Below are 15,176 nucleotides of genomic sequence, written 5' to 3'. Positions count from 1 at the left end.
TTAATTGTATTTTCCAGCAGTTTCCAATTGTTTGAATTGGAAACAAAGCCTTAATAAGAGTTCTAGTTAATTTTCTGTCTTGTAATTACCGATCTCATTTTTCTGATAATTGGCCACAGCAATTATATGTATATTTACTAATCACATAGGAGGCTCTGCAGTTGTGTCTATCTGCCACTATTGATAATGGCACACACATTGCAGAGGTGCTTTTATCATCTTCTTTTTTCCACTACATCAAAGCTATTTCCTCGCATTCTCAATAATGAATACATGCATGCATTTGACACAGTTGTGTGCTAGAGAAATTGTTTGGCTCCCACCAAATGCTGCACGCTCTGAGTTTCTTGCCTGCAGCGCTGGAAGGTTGTATGTAATGATATATTGCTCATCCAAATGGCCAAAGCACTCCAAAGCACAGTGAGATTAAAATAAGTCATTCCTTTGTTAATTTAAATAGGTGCATGTATCATACTTTGCAGGGTACTTTGTGTAGGGATGTCAGGGAGGAAAAAAGCCGCCGAAAGGTATTTTTAATAGCAAATGAGAATAGATGAGAATGGAGTCATTTGCAGCTGCCTGTTTTATGTGGCTCTCTTGTTCCAACTGTAGGTCTAATGAGATGACACTGTTAAAGTACTCTGCAGTGTAATTTCATTACATCCTGAGCTGTTACACTATAAACACAGTGGAGCTCTCTGTCATTCTTGGAAAAACTCCTAAATTCGTAAAGCCCTTCTTTGCAAATGGTGATGTTGTTTGTTCCCTGTTTGTAATCTTTTTTTTCTTGCGCTCTTAATTTTTTTTTTTTTTTTTCCTTTCATAAATACTGGGTGGTTATTTTCTACCACCAGACTGCTAAATCCTGCATTTTTTCCTCTTAAAAATTCTTTCGCCTTTTAAATCTAGAACAGACAGTGTATGAGGACAGCCTCTAAAATGAATAAGTGTAAATAAACATGAGTGTAAATAAATAGCAAATGCAGTGAAAGAAACAAAGGTCAACACAAGAATAATTTCACAGCTCTTTGTTAATTACAAGACCATTTGTGTGTTACTTAAATAATCATTAATTTCTCATTTACACTTTCCCTACCTTCCTTTTTACCCTGTGGCTATCATTGTCCTTTTTTCACCTCCCCTCAGTGTCTTTCCACATGTTTTTACCCATTGTGTAATACTCATTAGTTGAAATTCAGTGTTTTATAACACATTCTCGGAAGAATTTGTACCTTTCTCCCTCAAATTTTCTGTGTGAAAAGGGGGCTTTGTCGCTTCCTTGTTTGTTTTTTTCCTTTTTTTTTTTTGTTTTTGGTTTTGTTTTGTTTTGTTTTGTTGTCGCTGTTCTATTACTCTCCTTCTGAAAAAAAAAAAAAAAAAAATTATCTTCTCTCCCTCTGACTCTGCTTCTTGTTTCAATCCAATCCCAGGAATCGCCCGTCCTTCCAGCCGGGGAGTTCTCTGAGCCATTTGTACACTTCATCACTCAATGGTAAGCTCAGTTTGCAAACATGCCATGCCCTCAATGTAAATGATACATGCCATTAACTCTGCAGCTCTGCGAGACCTTATGGCTTTCCTTGCATCCTTTCTGAGAGAAGAGGGACTTGGGGGCCTTGGGCAGATGGGGCAGCAAAGCTAAGCAAACTGTTTAAATTATGTAAACGTTATTTACACAAAGGGTCGTAAAAGTACTTACAAGGGTTTTTCCTGTTTTAATAAACCTGCCCTGAATGTGGGTGCAGCCTTGTGCGCTGAGACTCCGAAGAATTCATCTGGGGGTAAAGAGGCCACAAAGATTCACGTGTATAATATCATTATTCGGGGCTTTTAAAAATATTACTTATAAAATTGCCTCAATATTTAGAAAGGCAAGCAGCCTTGATTAATTCATTGGCTTTTCAGTAAGTAATTTTTACTGAGGGTCGTATTTTAAAACACACCACTGGGTATATTTTCTTTCCTTAAAACTGAATAGTTCATTGAAAACCTTTTAAATTAAAGAAGGATTGGGGAGAGGAGGAATTTGTAGATGAAAGAATATAGTTCTTGAGTAACTAGAGAATAAAAATCTTGAGGGTAAGCTATCCTAAAGAAACAAAGCAAAGGGAAAAATCTTTTTTTGTCGAATTCCCCCCACCACCACAAAAAAAAAAAAGGGGGGGAGCAAGCATTTGTGTATGATAGAAGAAACAAGCTTGAATTCTGTAATAAAACGATGCATGTGACGGAGAAGCATCCCTTCTGCGAACGTGCACTTCCAGGGCTGGATGCTCAGCTGTGCTAAATCAGATGGAGCCATCTCGGTGTGTGCCACCGCCAGCGTCGGGGCCGCGTCCTCCGCCAAACCCACGGCCCCACGCCAAGCCCACGGCCCCACGCCAAGCCCACAGCCCCACGCCAAGCCCACAGCCCCACGCCAAGCCCACGGCCCCACGCAGATCTATAGGTCGGGCTTTGCAGCGCTCCCAGGTTCTCTGCCCTGTGCCAGGGCCACGGCGGCAAAGGCCGCCTGATAAAATTGAATTTTGAATGCCTAACGTAGGGGAGAGTACCTCTCAGGACTGACGTAGGATGCGACAAATAAATGCAGGCACAAAAAGCAGTCTGATTATCGGTTAATTAAAGTAACTAAATAATTAAAGTTTGTGTAACATAGGCCTCCGTTTTCAATAGTTTCGGTTTACAAAGAGCAGCGCTGTTGGGAGGATTCTGCAGCGCAGCTAACTGATGTGTGTGGAGGTCTACGCTTTATATCCGTGCAAAAAAAAAAAAAATGATGACAGACTGCTTTAAAAAAAAATTCTCATTGAGGGAGAGGGAGGGATAACCTGTGTTAAAATTTCCACAGATGTCAAACTGAAGCATAACTGATGGTGGCTAATAGCCTTGTTTTCCCCGGGGACGCAGCTACTTTGGACTGTCAGATTAGAACTGCTACCAACCTAGTCGTCAGACAGCTTGCATTACTTGCTAATGCCTGCATCATTTGAGGTGCTTGTCGTTATTTGTAGGGAAGGTAAATTGTATCGTTAATACCTCCAATTTACAGCACAGATCCTCTGGTATTTTAGATATAGTGTTATACTGGCTGTACTTTTTAGTGGGAGGCACTACCGTTTCAAAAAAAAAGCAAATAAGAAGAAACTGCATACTATTTAAGCAATCAATTCCTAATAAGTATTAGAGATGTCAAGTGAACGGCGTATCAGACTTTATGACTTTATGCCAATTACGCCATAAACCCTGGCTGTTTGGATGTAATCCAATTAGTCAGTAGGCAGCTCCTGATGGTCACCTCTGTGCCATGTTATTGTGTTCCTTCATGCAGCTAAGCACAGCCTTCAATAGCTAATTGCACCTGTTGCACTGAAAACTAGGACTATTTGGATGAGAAACATGATCTTATAAACAGGTTAATGCTGTGTAATGAACTATCACCCTGCAGTGTAATGGAAATAAATGTGAAAAAATTAAGGTAGAAACCCCAGGGTATTGTGCGTTCTCCTGAAGCTGTTTAGTGTTAGAGTTAAATTTCCCACCTGTTTGTGTAATACTTTGTGTTGAGCTATGTAATAATCTCTAGCAGAATGAGAATCAACTTACTGTGCCTTCCGAGCTGGCTGGTTTTCAGTGATCTCTCTATTCCCACGCTTTCCTGGTTACAAACAGTGTAGACCACTGCATCCCATAAGGGAGGGGAGGAAGAAATCCGTTATCATTTTGGGCACTGGTAGGAGCCCTGTCTCCCATCGGCACGTGGGAAAATTAAGAAATACGTTGAAATTCTTCACTCTGTGTTAAAAGAGGATATCTTCGATGTTTAAGCAAGTGGAATAAATGAGCAGTTGTTTATATATGAACGTTTTGTTTTGTGACACATAGCATGAAAAAGCAACCAAAGGAAAGGCCAGCACCTGAAGATTTAATGGTAAGTGAAACTTCAGAGCCCCTCGGTATGTATTTGTCTGTGAATACTTTATATTCGTGTATAAAGAAGTGTGTCCATTTTTTTCTGCATTTTTCAGTGTGTACAAATTTAAACTCTTTCTGGCTTGGGCTTCAGTTACCTATTTACAGAGAGCCCACAAGCCAAAGGTAGAATTGGGATTCCCCTGAAGTTGATGGGTATTTTTCTGTTACCTCCATCGTGGCCGAAGGTTCACTTCTGATTTGGGGAGTTAATACAGAAAATGCACAGCCAGTATCACGTTTCAATCAAGACCATTTTGATGCTTAATACACAGTTTTTTCCGTTTGTATGTCCAGGGATTACAGTTTAATGTAGGTCACTCTTAGTCGTCATTTGCCAGTCTTAACCTTTCAAAATCTGAAGATTGAAAACAGAAGATGTGGTCAAAATAGTGTCTTTTTAGTGAAATACAGGAGCCACCGTTTTCACTTATATTCATGTAAAATGAAATTAGATTGTCTCCAGAAGATTGAGTTAATATGTAGCTTTGGTCTCTCCGTAGAAGGGCTCTCAGTGGTGGAATCTGAGCTCAGAGACCACTTCTTTTGCTTGCAATTGTCATTTTTTCAGTAAGGCAATAATAGGGTACCTGCTCTCAAGCTGATCCCTTGTGGCTGTGGATTTAGTGCAGAGTGCTGTTTTCACTGGTTTTAAGCAGCTAGAAAAATACTAGATCAAGCAATTATTACAAATATTTACAGTAACTAACACTGTAGATAAGAGTTGTAATCCCCTCTGACTCACATCAAATATCTTTGATTTTTAAATGTTTCATTAGTTCTCTTTATATGCCGTGTTTCCTATAACTTGGAGGCTGATGTAAAATCATCATAATTTATTTTCTGTGCGTTAAATATCTAGGAATAGTTTGAACAGATTTTAACAAGATAAGGGCACGTTTGCGTCGTCTCATTTCTTGCTTACATGCTGCGAACTGCAAGTAGAATAAACAAGTGTTTCTATTGCAGCTATTCTCTAGTTAAAGGCTAATCTCTGAAGATGCCCTGGGGCAGGTATCTCACAATCCAGACTAGTCTCAATTTAGATCCTGGTTAGTAAAGTATTTAACTGTGAATCTAATTTTAAGGATATTAACTTCAATAGATCTACTCTTGAAGTTAGGCACCTGCTTAAATACCTCGGTAAAATGAGGCCTTAAAGTTTATCAGAGCCCTTCCACTTTGTGGTGTTGTGTGTCTCGTACGAAAGGCTTCCACTGCCTTATTTTGTCTTTTTTATTAACTTTTGATGGTTGGAAAATTCTTGCAGTTAGTCACATCTGAGAAAACTTGGAACAGGTTCTAGAGATGTAGACACATTTACCTTGTGCACTATTATGCTATGGCTGGATAGCTTAGCTATTAAAACAACGGAATAGGGTTTCATAAAACCTATATCTGTTTGTAAATGCATGTTTCAGTGATGCAATAGGCCTGCCACTTATAAATAAAACATCTGCAGATCGCACATACCCCCATAAGTATATATGTATGTTTGTAAGCAATAACACCACTCCAGGGTGTAGAGTCATAAAAACAAGGCCAAAGGGTGAGTGCCTGCAGTACCAGGGAAGTGCACAGATTTATCTTTACAACTACATGCCCTGGAGTGTGCTAGTCTCCTTTTAAGGAGGTATTTTGTAAAATAATTCTAAAATTATAGCAGCTCAGGGAAAAAAAAAAAAAAAAAATCCTTCCTACTTTTTAAACAAAATCTTTTGTTTAATGCCTTTTTCCCCTCATGTTACTTTCTACTCAATTATAAATGAACTTGCAACAACAAGTACTAAAGCATGAAGTAGGCTGCTGCTGAAATAAAGAAGTGACCCAGTCCTTGCCTGCGATGTGGCTGACCCTCATAAGCTGCCCTAAATTCCCTCCTCCCGCCTGATGGGCGCAGAGCACCCTGTGCTTTTCTGTCACAGACTCCCTCTTAGCTCAGTAGCTGCTCACCAGTCAAGCCCTTTACATTCTTGCCCTTACCCAGTCTTGTCAAGGAGCACTTCATTTATAAAATTAGCGCAATCTGACTGTGTACACACAACATATCTGTACATATATATGCATGCATGTATATAAATTGCCATGCTTTGTTGGAAAATGGGACCAGAACAAAAGCTGCTAAATATCCTCTGAATTGCAGAGTTGCTCACCACAATATCCTTCTAATTCCACACCATCCATTTCTGAAACCTCTGTGGTAATGCTGGTGGGTGTCTCCCCCTTGTTAACTATCGGAGTGGGCAGAGAGATGCACACACTGTCAGTGAAATCCTGGCCTTGTCAAGGTCAGCTTACCGCCGATTTAAATGAGAACAGGATTTTACCTTGTTCACTGGGGTTTGGGTTTTTTTTTTTTTTATTTATTTAGAAGAAATGTACTAGCAAGGATGAAAGGTGTAACACCTAATCATTGTGAGCTTCAGACAAAACAGTGGCGTGCAGGCTCTCTCCCCTATGGACGTTAACCGTACTGGAAGTCACTATTTTGTAACCAATTTAGTATAATTAAAGACTGAAAGCAAAATGAAGGGAGCAGAACATCAATCTTTTTCTGCTCTCCTGATAATTGGTGAATTGTTAAATGCATTTTAAGAGCCAGCTAACAATACCTGCAGTGCCAGATTGGCAACTCCAGTGAAGCCACGGGGTTACATCAGGGATGCATTTACCCTGTCGATCATGCTAGGAAGCCCTTTTTTATAAAAGTCACTGTGCACATTTTGTCAGAAAATAGGGCCAAAGCCAAGGCTATATGAAATTCCTGTATAAAGTCAGGCTTTCTTGTACCATAGATACTCTTGTGCAAGCGAACACCAAATTTCCGTAACAGCTGGCATAAATCACATTCCTGTATTTAGACTCAGTCACTGTGCCCTTTCTTCTGTGTAGCCATCCCCAAAACAGGATATAACATTGGTTTCTCTGCGTACGCATAATCGTCGATTTAATTGTTTCAAAGTATTTCAAATTAACAGTCTTGTTCCACAGGAGTGAAAAAAAGTAATTTCACCAAGCAGTAAGAAAATAGTCCATCCAGGGAAAGGAACAATCTTTGTAACTCACCGGTGGTTATTTTGAACCTTGTGCTTACAGTGTCTGCTCTTTTGTCTCCAGTTTGTTCCCTCTTAAGAGAAAGACATAGAGTCAATTAAATTGAACATACTCCTGTTTCTGCACCAGGGAAGACTGCACAACATCTTAGCATATTCCTCTGTCTTTCTTCTCTCCCCTTCCAACTAGAAAAGGAAAATCTCCACAATTCTTCTGTATAAAGATTTTTTTTTTTTTTTTTCCTCTGTGAACTTCCTGTTTTCATTTAAAACATGGGAGTTTTCTGGCATCGCAAGCCTGGCTCCCAGGGAAATGCTGGCATACACTTATATTTAGTGAGTGTGATGTGGTGGTACGGATGAGGTTTAAACTCCCGCTCGTGCCGAGTGTATGGGTAGGCATCCGCGGGCTGGTTTGGTTCAGGAAGCTGTAGATCTGACTGTATTTACGGTATTTTTCAGAAGCTTTCCATTCTAAGCTCTATTTAATGGAATCTATGCATAGTAAGTAATCAGGTCAGAGAGAAGCAACATCCCCTGTTTGAGATCAATCGCTGGCTAATACTTTATCTAGGCCACTTTATTATCTCATGCTGATTCCATTCCCATTCTCCTCCTCCTTTGTAGCATGCACTTCAGCTGTGGTAAAAGTACGTATCGCATACATATTAAAAACATATACCCATTCTATCTGTATGTAAATGTGTGAGACACAGCTGGATATTGCAGGAGTTTGATTTACTAATAGTTATTATCTGTTCTAGCTGTTCAGAGGCAAAGAGAGTTTCAGAAAACAAGCTAGCGCAGAAATTGCCTTTATGATATCACTATCCTGCTTTGGTAATTGTTTAAAATCTCTTCTTTAGCTGGAAGCTTGGCCTTTTATTTTGCAGATTGTATGTGCTTTTCAGAAAGCCAGCAGAACTGTTGAAGTCTCTTGTTGAGTTTTTTGTTAGTACAGCATTGAACTCTGCCATGCTACATATGGCTATTTAAATGAAAGCGATTTACTTAAAGAAATTGTATTTGAAATACCAGAAGTCAAGCATGTAGCCGTTATTCCTGTTATGCTTTCCCATGGATGCATAAAAGTACAGTCTTTAAGACGCTGCTTGGATTTCTCAAAGAAAGTGTTGGGGCAGGGAGAGGCAATGTTTTCGGCCAAGGATACAGTCACCTTCTGCACTTGATTGCTTTTGCACAGATCTAATAATTTTTTGTTCACATCTCCAAATTTGAAGCACAATCACTAGCTTGCCTCCTTTTTAAAAATTGAAATTACTGATGCTCTTTATGTTGGTTATTTAGAATTTATTAATTTAGAAGATTGTATGATAAATTGTACATCATCTGTGTCAAAACCAGTGGCCTGCTGGAAAACTTGTACCTTTTTTTTTTTTTTTTTTTTTTTAATTTTAATGCTAAGTGCAATTTTTAGATTTCCTATTCCAATGCGTTCAGCAATCCCCCTTCTCCATTTCAGGAGTGGTGTTTAGACCAGGCAGCCTCATCTCATTAGCTACAACAGGCATTTTTGCAGATAGATTGTTTGTTAGTATATTTAAATGTATCAAGATACTACAGACTCATAAAAATGGCTGCTTCTGACTGGCTGTTCCTCCATCTCCAGCAAGTATAGGAAATTTGAAAAGTGAGGCTTTTAAGTAGCTATATTCTAGAGGGGTCTGGACAATAGCACTTCTTACCAGGTAGTGCTAAACTTGTTGGCAGCTCCTTGTGTTATACCATTGTTTGCAGCTCTTAGGAAATACTTTGATGGTTTAAACAAACAAATGGAGGATCAACATAATCCTACCTGGATTTTCATATAAACCTTCAGAATAAAGCCGGTAAAATACTGCCATTTCCATTTGTCAATAAAAGGGATTTCCCCCAGCAGCTCATTTGGCTTTTGCGTTACAGCAGTGGCATCGTGGACTGAGTAGCTGCGATGGCTGTACAGGTTGGGTTGTTTGATGGTGTTAACTTTTAGGAAAGACCAGAGGGCCGTCTGCACTTTGCTTTTTTAACAAACACAGCCCGTAAATCTTGTGAAGACAGCTTTACAGATAAATCTTTTCTGTCCGCACCTATCTGGGTGTTTATGCGTCATTGCTGGATCACAGTGAGCCAAGAATTTTCTCTCTTTGGCTACTTACAAGCATTAGGGTTTGTTTGTTTTTTTTTTTTTTTTCCAGAGCCAGTGCAGGATCTCCTACCAGCGATGATTTGTCCAGCGTAAAGTTGTCTGTGCTTGGACCTGTGATGGATAGCTTTGTTTGCAAACGTTTAGACTCTCCTCTGTCACAGTAATCCCAGTTATTCACCCCATGACAAGGAGAAATTCTGACAGACACCAAAACACATGCCAGATGTGAAGGAAAGGGCGCTCTCCTGATTCCCGAGGAAAAAAAAGCACAGAGCCAAGTATTTTAGCTGTTGCAAATATAGAATCATAGAATCATTTAGGTTGGAAAAGACCTTTAAGATCATGGAGTCCAACCGTTAAATATATATGATAAATATTAAACTCTGTCTTCAGTCTGTCAGTTCAGACACAGAGTGGACAAGTTCTGGATCAAATCCTGGATACATTGGAGGCAATGTCAAAATTTATATTGACTTCACTGATGCTAAGATTTCACGCTAGGGCTCAGGATGCTCTTGCTACTGTGTGTTCATTATCTTCCTTGCTCAGAGTAATTCAAGAGTTGGAGAAAAAAAAAGATATTCTTTCAGGTGGCAGCATTGCTCAACCTATTCCTCGCTCGGCTGAAATGGGGAAAGGTGGGTTATGGATCTTTCTCCCTCTCTTTCAACTTTAAAAAAAAAAGGCTGTCTCCATCTGTAGGGGTACGATTTGCTCTTTGTCACTTGAGAAATCAGCTATCGGAATGGAGAAATACATTCTCTCAGTGTCACTAAATCCAGCAATTACAGAAGACTAGGATGGTGACAAGGTTAACTTGTGAGCGTTGGAGCTGGAAGGTGTTGTATTCGTTCACTGTCTTCTGCAGTCCCATTGCTCATGCGACCACTGACTTCTTACAGAAAATGTGAACATCTGACTTTCTAACGTGCCCTAAAGCTGCACAAGATACCAGCACTTTCCAGTGAAATGTGACAAGAGATAACTTGAGTTGGCTCAAAGAAGTGTTGAGAATCTACGGAAATTGGACAAAAACAAATTTGCAACAGCTTAGATTGATACAGTTAATATTTTTGGTTACTTAAGTCTCACGGGCTTTGCAGTTTAATTTGAGCAAATGTTTCATTTGGCACTTCTGGTTGTTCTGTAGTTCTCCAGGCACAGAGACAAATATTTACGTCTCGCTCATTTTGGTAGCAGAATTGCAAATCTTTCAATTATGATACATTGAGAAGTTGTGCATTTGTCTTGTTGATATTTTTATGTCAGCTGTATTCCCTACATATTTATTAAAACAAAACAAAACAAAAACAAAAAAAGAAAAACACAAAACAAAACAAACCCAAACAGCAAAACAAAAAACCCACAAAAAATAAACAGCACCAAAAAAAAAAAAAAAAAACAAACATCACTTAACAGTTCCAGAATAAGAGCCATATCTTTAATTCCCAGAATATTGTCCTTCTTGCTCATTCCAAATTAATCAAGGAATTTTCTCCAACAGGCAACTGTTGAAATCTGTGTACAATATTTATTTGTATAATGAAACTGGAATTTTAAATGTATTCAAACACACTGCATAGATTAAAATTGCTGGCATTTGTATAGTACCAGCTACTTGTGGGTCTGTATTCCGATTAGCACCTCAAGACACTCCTGCAGTATTAAATAAGAGTAATAATTGCCTATGAATAAGTGGAGTATAAAGCAGGAGATACAGATATGGCTTCTTAGTGACCTGTGTGCATTATGCTTCAAATCCCTTAATCAGATTTGTGCCGGTTGATTCTTGCATCCGCAGAAATTCAGCTGGAGGATCAGGGCCTAAAGTAGTAAAAAATCAATTAATACTACTTTCTAATTTGTGCGGTTGACAAAAACGCATATAAATAGGGGACATTTTTCTACTTAAGAGGGCCGCACTGAAAGATTTTTTAATTGGATTTTCATTGTGATTGACAGCATTTGATTATGACAGTAACTTTATTTGGCTGGACTGTTATAGCCCTCTTGTTCAGGTTTTTTTTTTTTTTTTTTTTTTTTTCTTTTCCATCAAAGCTCTTTTTTATCCACTGAATCCCCAGCGGAGCAGCAGTGCCTGTGAAAGAGCCTTTTAGCACCTTTGTTGCAGCCATCCCTGGTGATGATTGGACCCAGCTGGTAGTAGATAAGAAAATGTGCCTTTCACAAAGAGGTTGCATCTCCCGTCTCCCTCGTTTCAATAATTTTAAGAGCCCCAGAAACCTGTTGAGGATTAGAAGTAGCTTTAGATGTGAAATGAGTGTTAAGTATTAGTAATCGGGAGATTAGGGCCCCGGGGACAATGGGAGATAAACAACTGCAATTAAGGCAAATCTGCCAGAGTAAACAAAATTTAGCAGAAACAGATGCCCTAACCATTTTGGGGGATTGATTGGAGGGCACCGAGGAATCGATTTTTGTCTTGTTTACACTTCCAAACCCCTGTGATAAACTGGGAGGCTAAATATTTCATACAGCCTGATTTTAGTTAATTTTTTTCCAGCTCCTCACAGTAGGTCTGCTCTCTTCTAACAGTGACCAGGCCCGAGTTTATTCAGCATTCACAGGGAGCAGCTAATTGTCTATGAAGGGCCCCTGTGTTTAAATGGGCTTGACAGGAATTTAAATTTTGTTTCAATCAACCTCTGTGCTCACAGCCTGCTCCAGTTTCTAATTTTTAAATTAAACATGATTTTTTTTTTTTTTTTTTTTTTTTTCCTAAGCTGCGGCCTCTCCTCCGGAGCCGGCTGCTCGCGCTCCCACCCAAGGCAGCTGCCGCAGCACGGGAATGCGCAGGTTTATTAAGGCCGTAATAGCAAAGCACGACGAGCCGCAGCCGTGGAAAAGTTCATTGTCCCATAAATGTGCATCTGCCTGTTCGGATTTAATGGGAGATGCAGGGGTAAACGCTCGGCTGGTGTAAATCGGGACGGCTCCGCCGGCATCTGCCTGCACGGCTGGAGGGAGCCGGGGTTTCCACCAGGGAGAGGCTCCCGGTAGGGAACGGTGGCATTAAAATACAAGTCTGAGAATGGAAATGGTTTTCGTGGCCTCGGTCGCTTGTTCAGTGACCTTGTGAGAGATTCAAAGGAATTTTTTTTTTTTATCTTGTTTTGGTTTTTTTTTTTTTTTTCCCCAAGCCAACTAGTGGTGATGTATTTTGCGTCTTTCTCTGTTTTCAGCAGGGCTCTGCACGTTTATTCGGATGTCGTTTCATACCTGTGCTTTTTCTGCTCCTGAGGCGGGGTGGCTTGACAGTATGTTCCTGCTTGATCATTTAATACTTGCTTTATTTAGTCTCTTCACTCAACCTGGCAAACATGGGGATGTTATTTTGCACTAGATGCAGACGGCGTGTAGGCATGTGATGCAATGCGATTGTGCGGGGTACTTTTAAAAACAACTTGTTCATTTGCAGAAACTTCATCACGGAAACGCTAGCGAAGTGCGGGCTGTTTCATTCTCCCTTTTTGCTTCCAGCCAGATCATTTTCTGTGGGTTTTTTGTTTTGTTCATTGTTGTTATTAGAGTGTATATGTGTGCAGACGTGTGTATGCACACAGCATCTTTTACTTCAAGGTTTGGGTGAAAAACATTTAGGAGATTGTTTCAGTTTACTCCGGCTTAGTGATTTTCTTTCTTTCTTTTTTTTTTTCCCCACCGCCCCCCGCCTTGTCAATAGAAACGAGTTTCTAAAAACTTGGAGAAAACAACCATTTTTTTCCACCCTTCTTTCCCAGTCCAGGGGAACACTTAGCCCCCGTTTGAATGAAATACTCTATCAGCTTTTAATGTCTGATGAGCTCTGTTTGGTGTCGAGGAGACTGTTCCTGTTCTAAGGGCGAGGCATGAGCTGAAGACACTTCTGGGGGTGCATCTACCTTAACATTAGAGTTCAGGTCAGGTGTACCTTTTTGGTGTGAACCTCCTGCTCTTTCAGAGCTCCCACTCTTTCATTCTCATCACAGACAGGTCTTGAAGCTCATGAATTGAATTGATTTCAAATGAAACCAAACCAGAAGATGTGCTCCAGGCGCACGCCTAATGAGCTCCAGCTACTAATGGGCGCTGTGTCCGCAGACCAGACCGGAGCTGGTCAAAAGTAAAACCTCTTCCATCCCTGAAACATTGCACCAGCCGTTTCACTCTGCGGATCTGCTTCTGTTGTCGACAGCTTGCTAATGTTGACATACTCTATCAGCCTTGGGCCACTCTCTCTATTCCTCTTCTACAGCTCTTCTTAACCTCAGCGGCACTTGCAGAAGCACGCTCCAATTATATTTCGGTTGCCTTAGTTTTTTTTAAGAGTCATCACAAAAAAAAAAAAAAAAAAAAAATACCTTTGCTGGGAGTTAGCTCGTTTTGTTAGCTAAGCACCAAGAGGCATGCCAAGCACCGTTATCGGTTTAACAGCAAATATCAAAAGCAAAACTGCTGTGGAAAGAATGGTCTGCAGATGGGCAAATAGACCCCTCTGTGCCACAGCCAAAACTGAAACTCGGTGGTAAATTTAAGACTAGTATATGCCACGGAAAGAGAACAGCAAAAAATCAGACCTGTCCGTGTATGCACCCGTGTGCACTCTGGGGTCCTGCAGTAGGAGGGGATTCAGTTGTTTGAAGTCAGGTCCACGCTACAGAGTGGAGTTGCACTGATTCCTGCTGATCTGACCTGAAAAAAGAAAAAAAAAAAAAAAATCCCTCTTGACCCTGAGTCTGCTGATGACACGCCAGCCCGGACGCATCAGTCAAGTGCACGAGGGATCTGCGAGGACTGTTTAGGGGGCCACCAGCACATCGTTTGGCTATGGCCAATGTCCAAAGCTTCAGCAGGTGGTTGAAAAAAAAGGATTTTAATCGTAACGGAAGGATCTGTATTGCTGATTAAAAATGGAAATTCGGGTGTGATATGTGGATAGCTCCTCTTAAGGTTAGGGTTTTCAGGTTTAAGTCAAGCTAGTTTTCCTCTTGGTCCATCCGTTATGCTTGGGGGCTGCTGATATTTAAACAGAAATTCTGTAAATTTCAGCAGAATTTGGGTGCCTCAACGAAACTACCAAACCAGCTGAAAATCACTTGCAGTTAAGTTTACCGTACAGAAAGTAAATGTGCATTGGTAAAAGTTAATCTACAAATGGATATATAATATGAAAAAAAAAAAAAAAAAGGAATCCTTCTCAAAAAAAAGGATAAACAGGAAATACAGCTCCAAGACTTCACCGCTTCATAGTGTTATCCATTTATCTTTGTTTGATACATTCTGTATCATCCTTTTCACTGTCTTAAATATCATCACAGGGATAAAATCATTAGTGTGCTCATCTAGATAGCCATAGTTCTAACACTGACCCAGGCTAATCTGCCTTTGCAATTTCAAGAACTATATTTGACTCCTCTGAAAGTAACCTTAAATTGTAGTCTTGTAAGAATTCCAGAGCTGTATCCTTCACTCCTTCTCCTAATGAGGTTATGACCAAATGCTCATTATAATTGCTTTAGACTCCTTTTAATTTTCAAGCTTATTAATCATAAGAAGAGTTATTTAAAATTGCATAAATTAATCTTAGATTAAAAGCCCATCAAAGCCTCGAAACAATTAAGAATAAGTAGGATTTCCCTGGGGCAGCAAGTTTTATTTTAATAGTGTAGTCAGGTGGATATCAGAACATTGAAGTATGGTAGTGATTAATGTATGCAAAATTTAAATGAGAGTTTTTAAATGGCAAATCTAAATCACATATTGACCTAACTGTAGGCTTTAACTGCATTGTCTGTCATATATTTAAACTGTTTAGTAATCAACATTTTAATTACAGTGTATGTTAGGGAGGCCATGCAACAAACAAAACTCACCACTTCCCGACACTCCGCGTGCAACTGCTTGGCAGGCTGGGGCCGTGCTGTTAGCGGCGCAGAATAAGGGATGAGGAAAGAGAGCAGAAACTTCGAGGAGACTAATGATACTTGATTTTGCTTATGGAC

General features: G+C 39.9%; 1 protein-coding gene across 1 annotated transcript in view; it reads left to right on the top strand.

Annotated features, from left to right (window-relative positions):
- MAP2K5 (mitogen-activated protein kinase kinase 5) overlaps positions 1-15,176 on the top strand; it is a 139,940-nt gene that overhangs the window by 112,233 nt on the left and 12,531 nt on the right. Inside the window, exons 20-21 of the mRNA XM_042803808.1 lie at positions 1,431-1,492; positions 3,886-3,931. Of these exons, the coding sequence (XP_042659742.1) occupies positions 1,431-1,492; positions 3,886-3,931 (108 nt within the window). The remainder of the gene's footprint in view (positions 1-1,430; positions 1,493-3,885; positions 3,932-15,176) is intronic.

This window comes from Tyto alba, unplaced genomic scaffold, assembly GCF_018691265.1.
Source record: "Tyto alba isolate M040663 unplaced genomic scaffold, T.alba_DEE_v4.0 Super-Scaffold_41, whole genome shotgun sequence".
Lineage (NCBI taxonomy): Eukaryota > Metazoa > Chordata > Aves > Strigiformes > Tytonidae > Tyto > Tyto alba.
The sequence above is the reverse complement of the archived record's forward strand: the minus strand, read 5'-3'. Positions and strand labels throughout refer to the sequence as shown.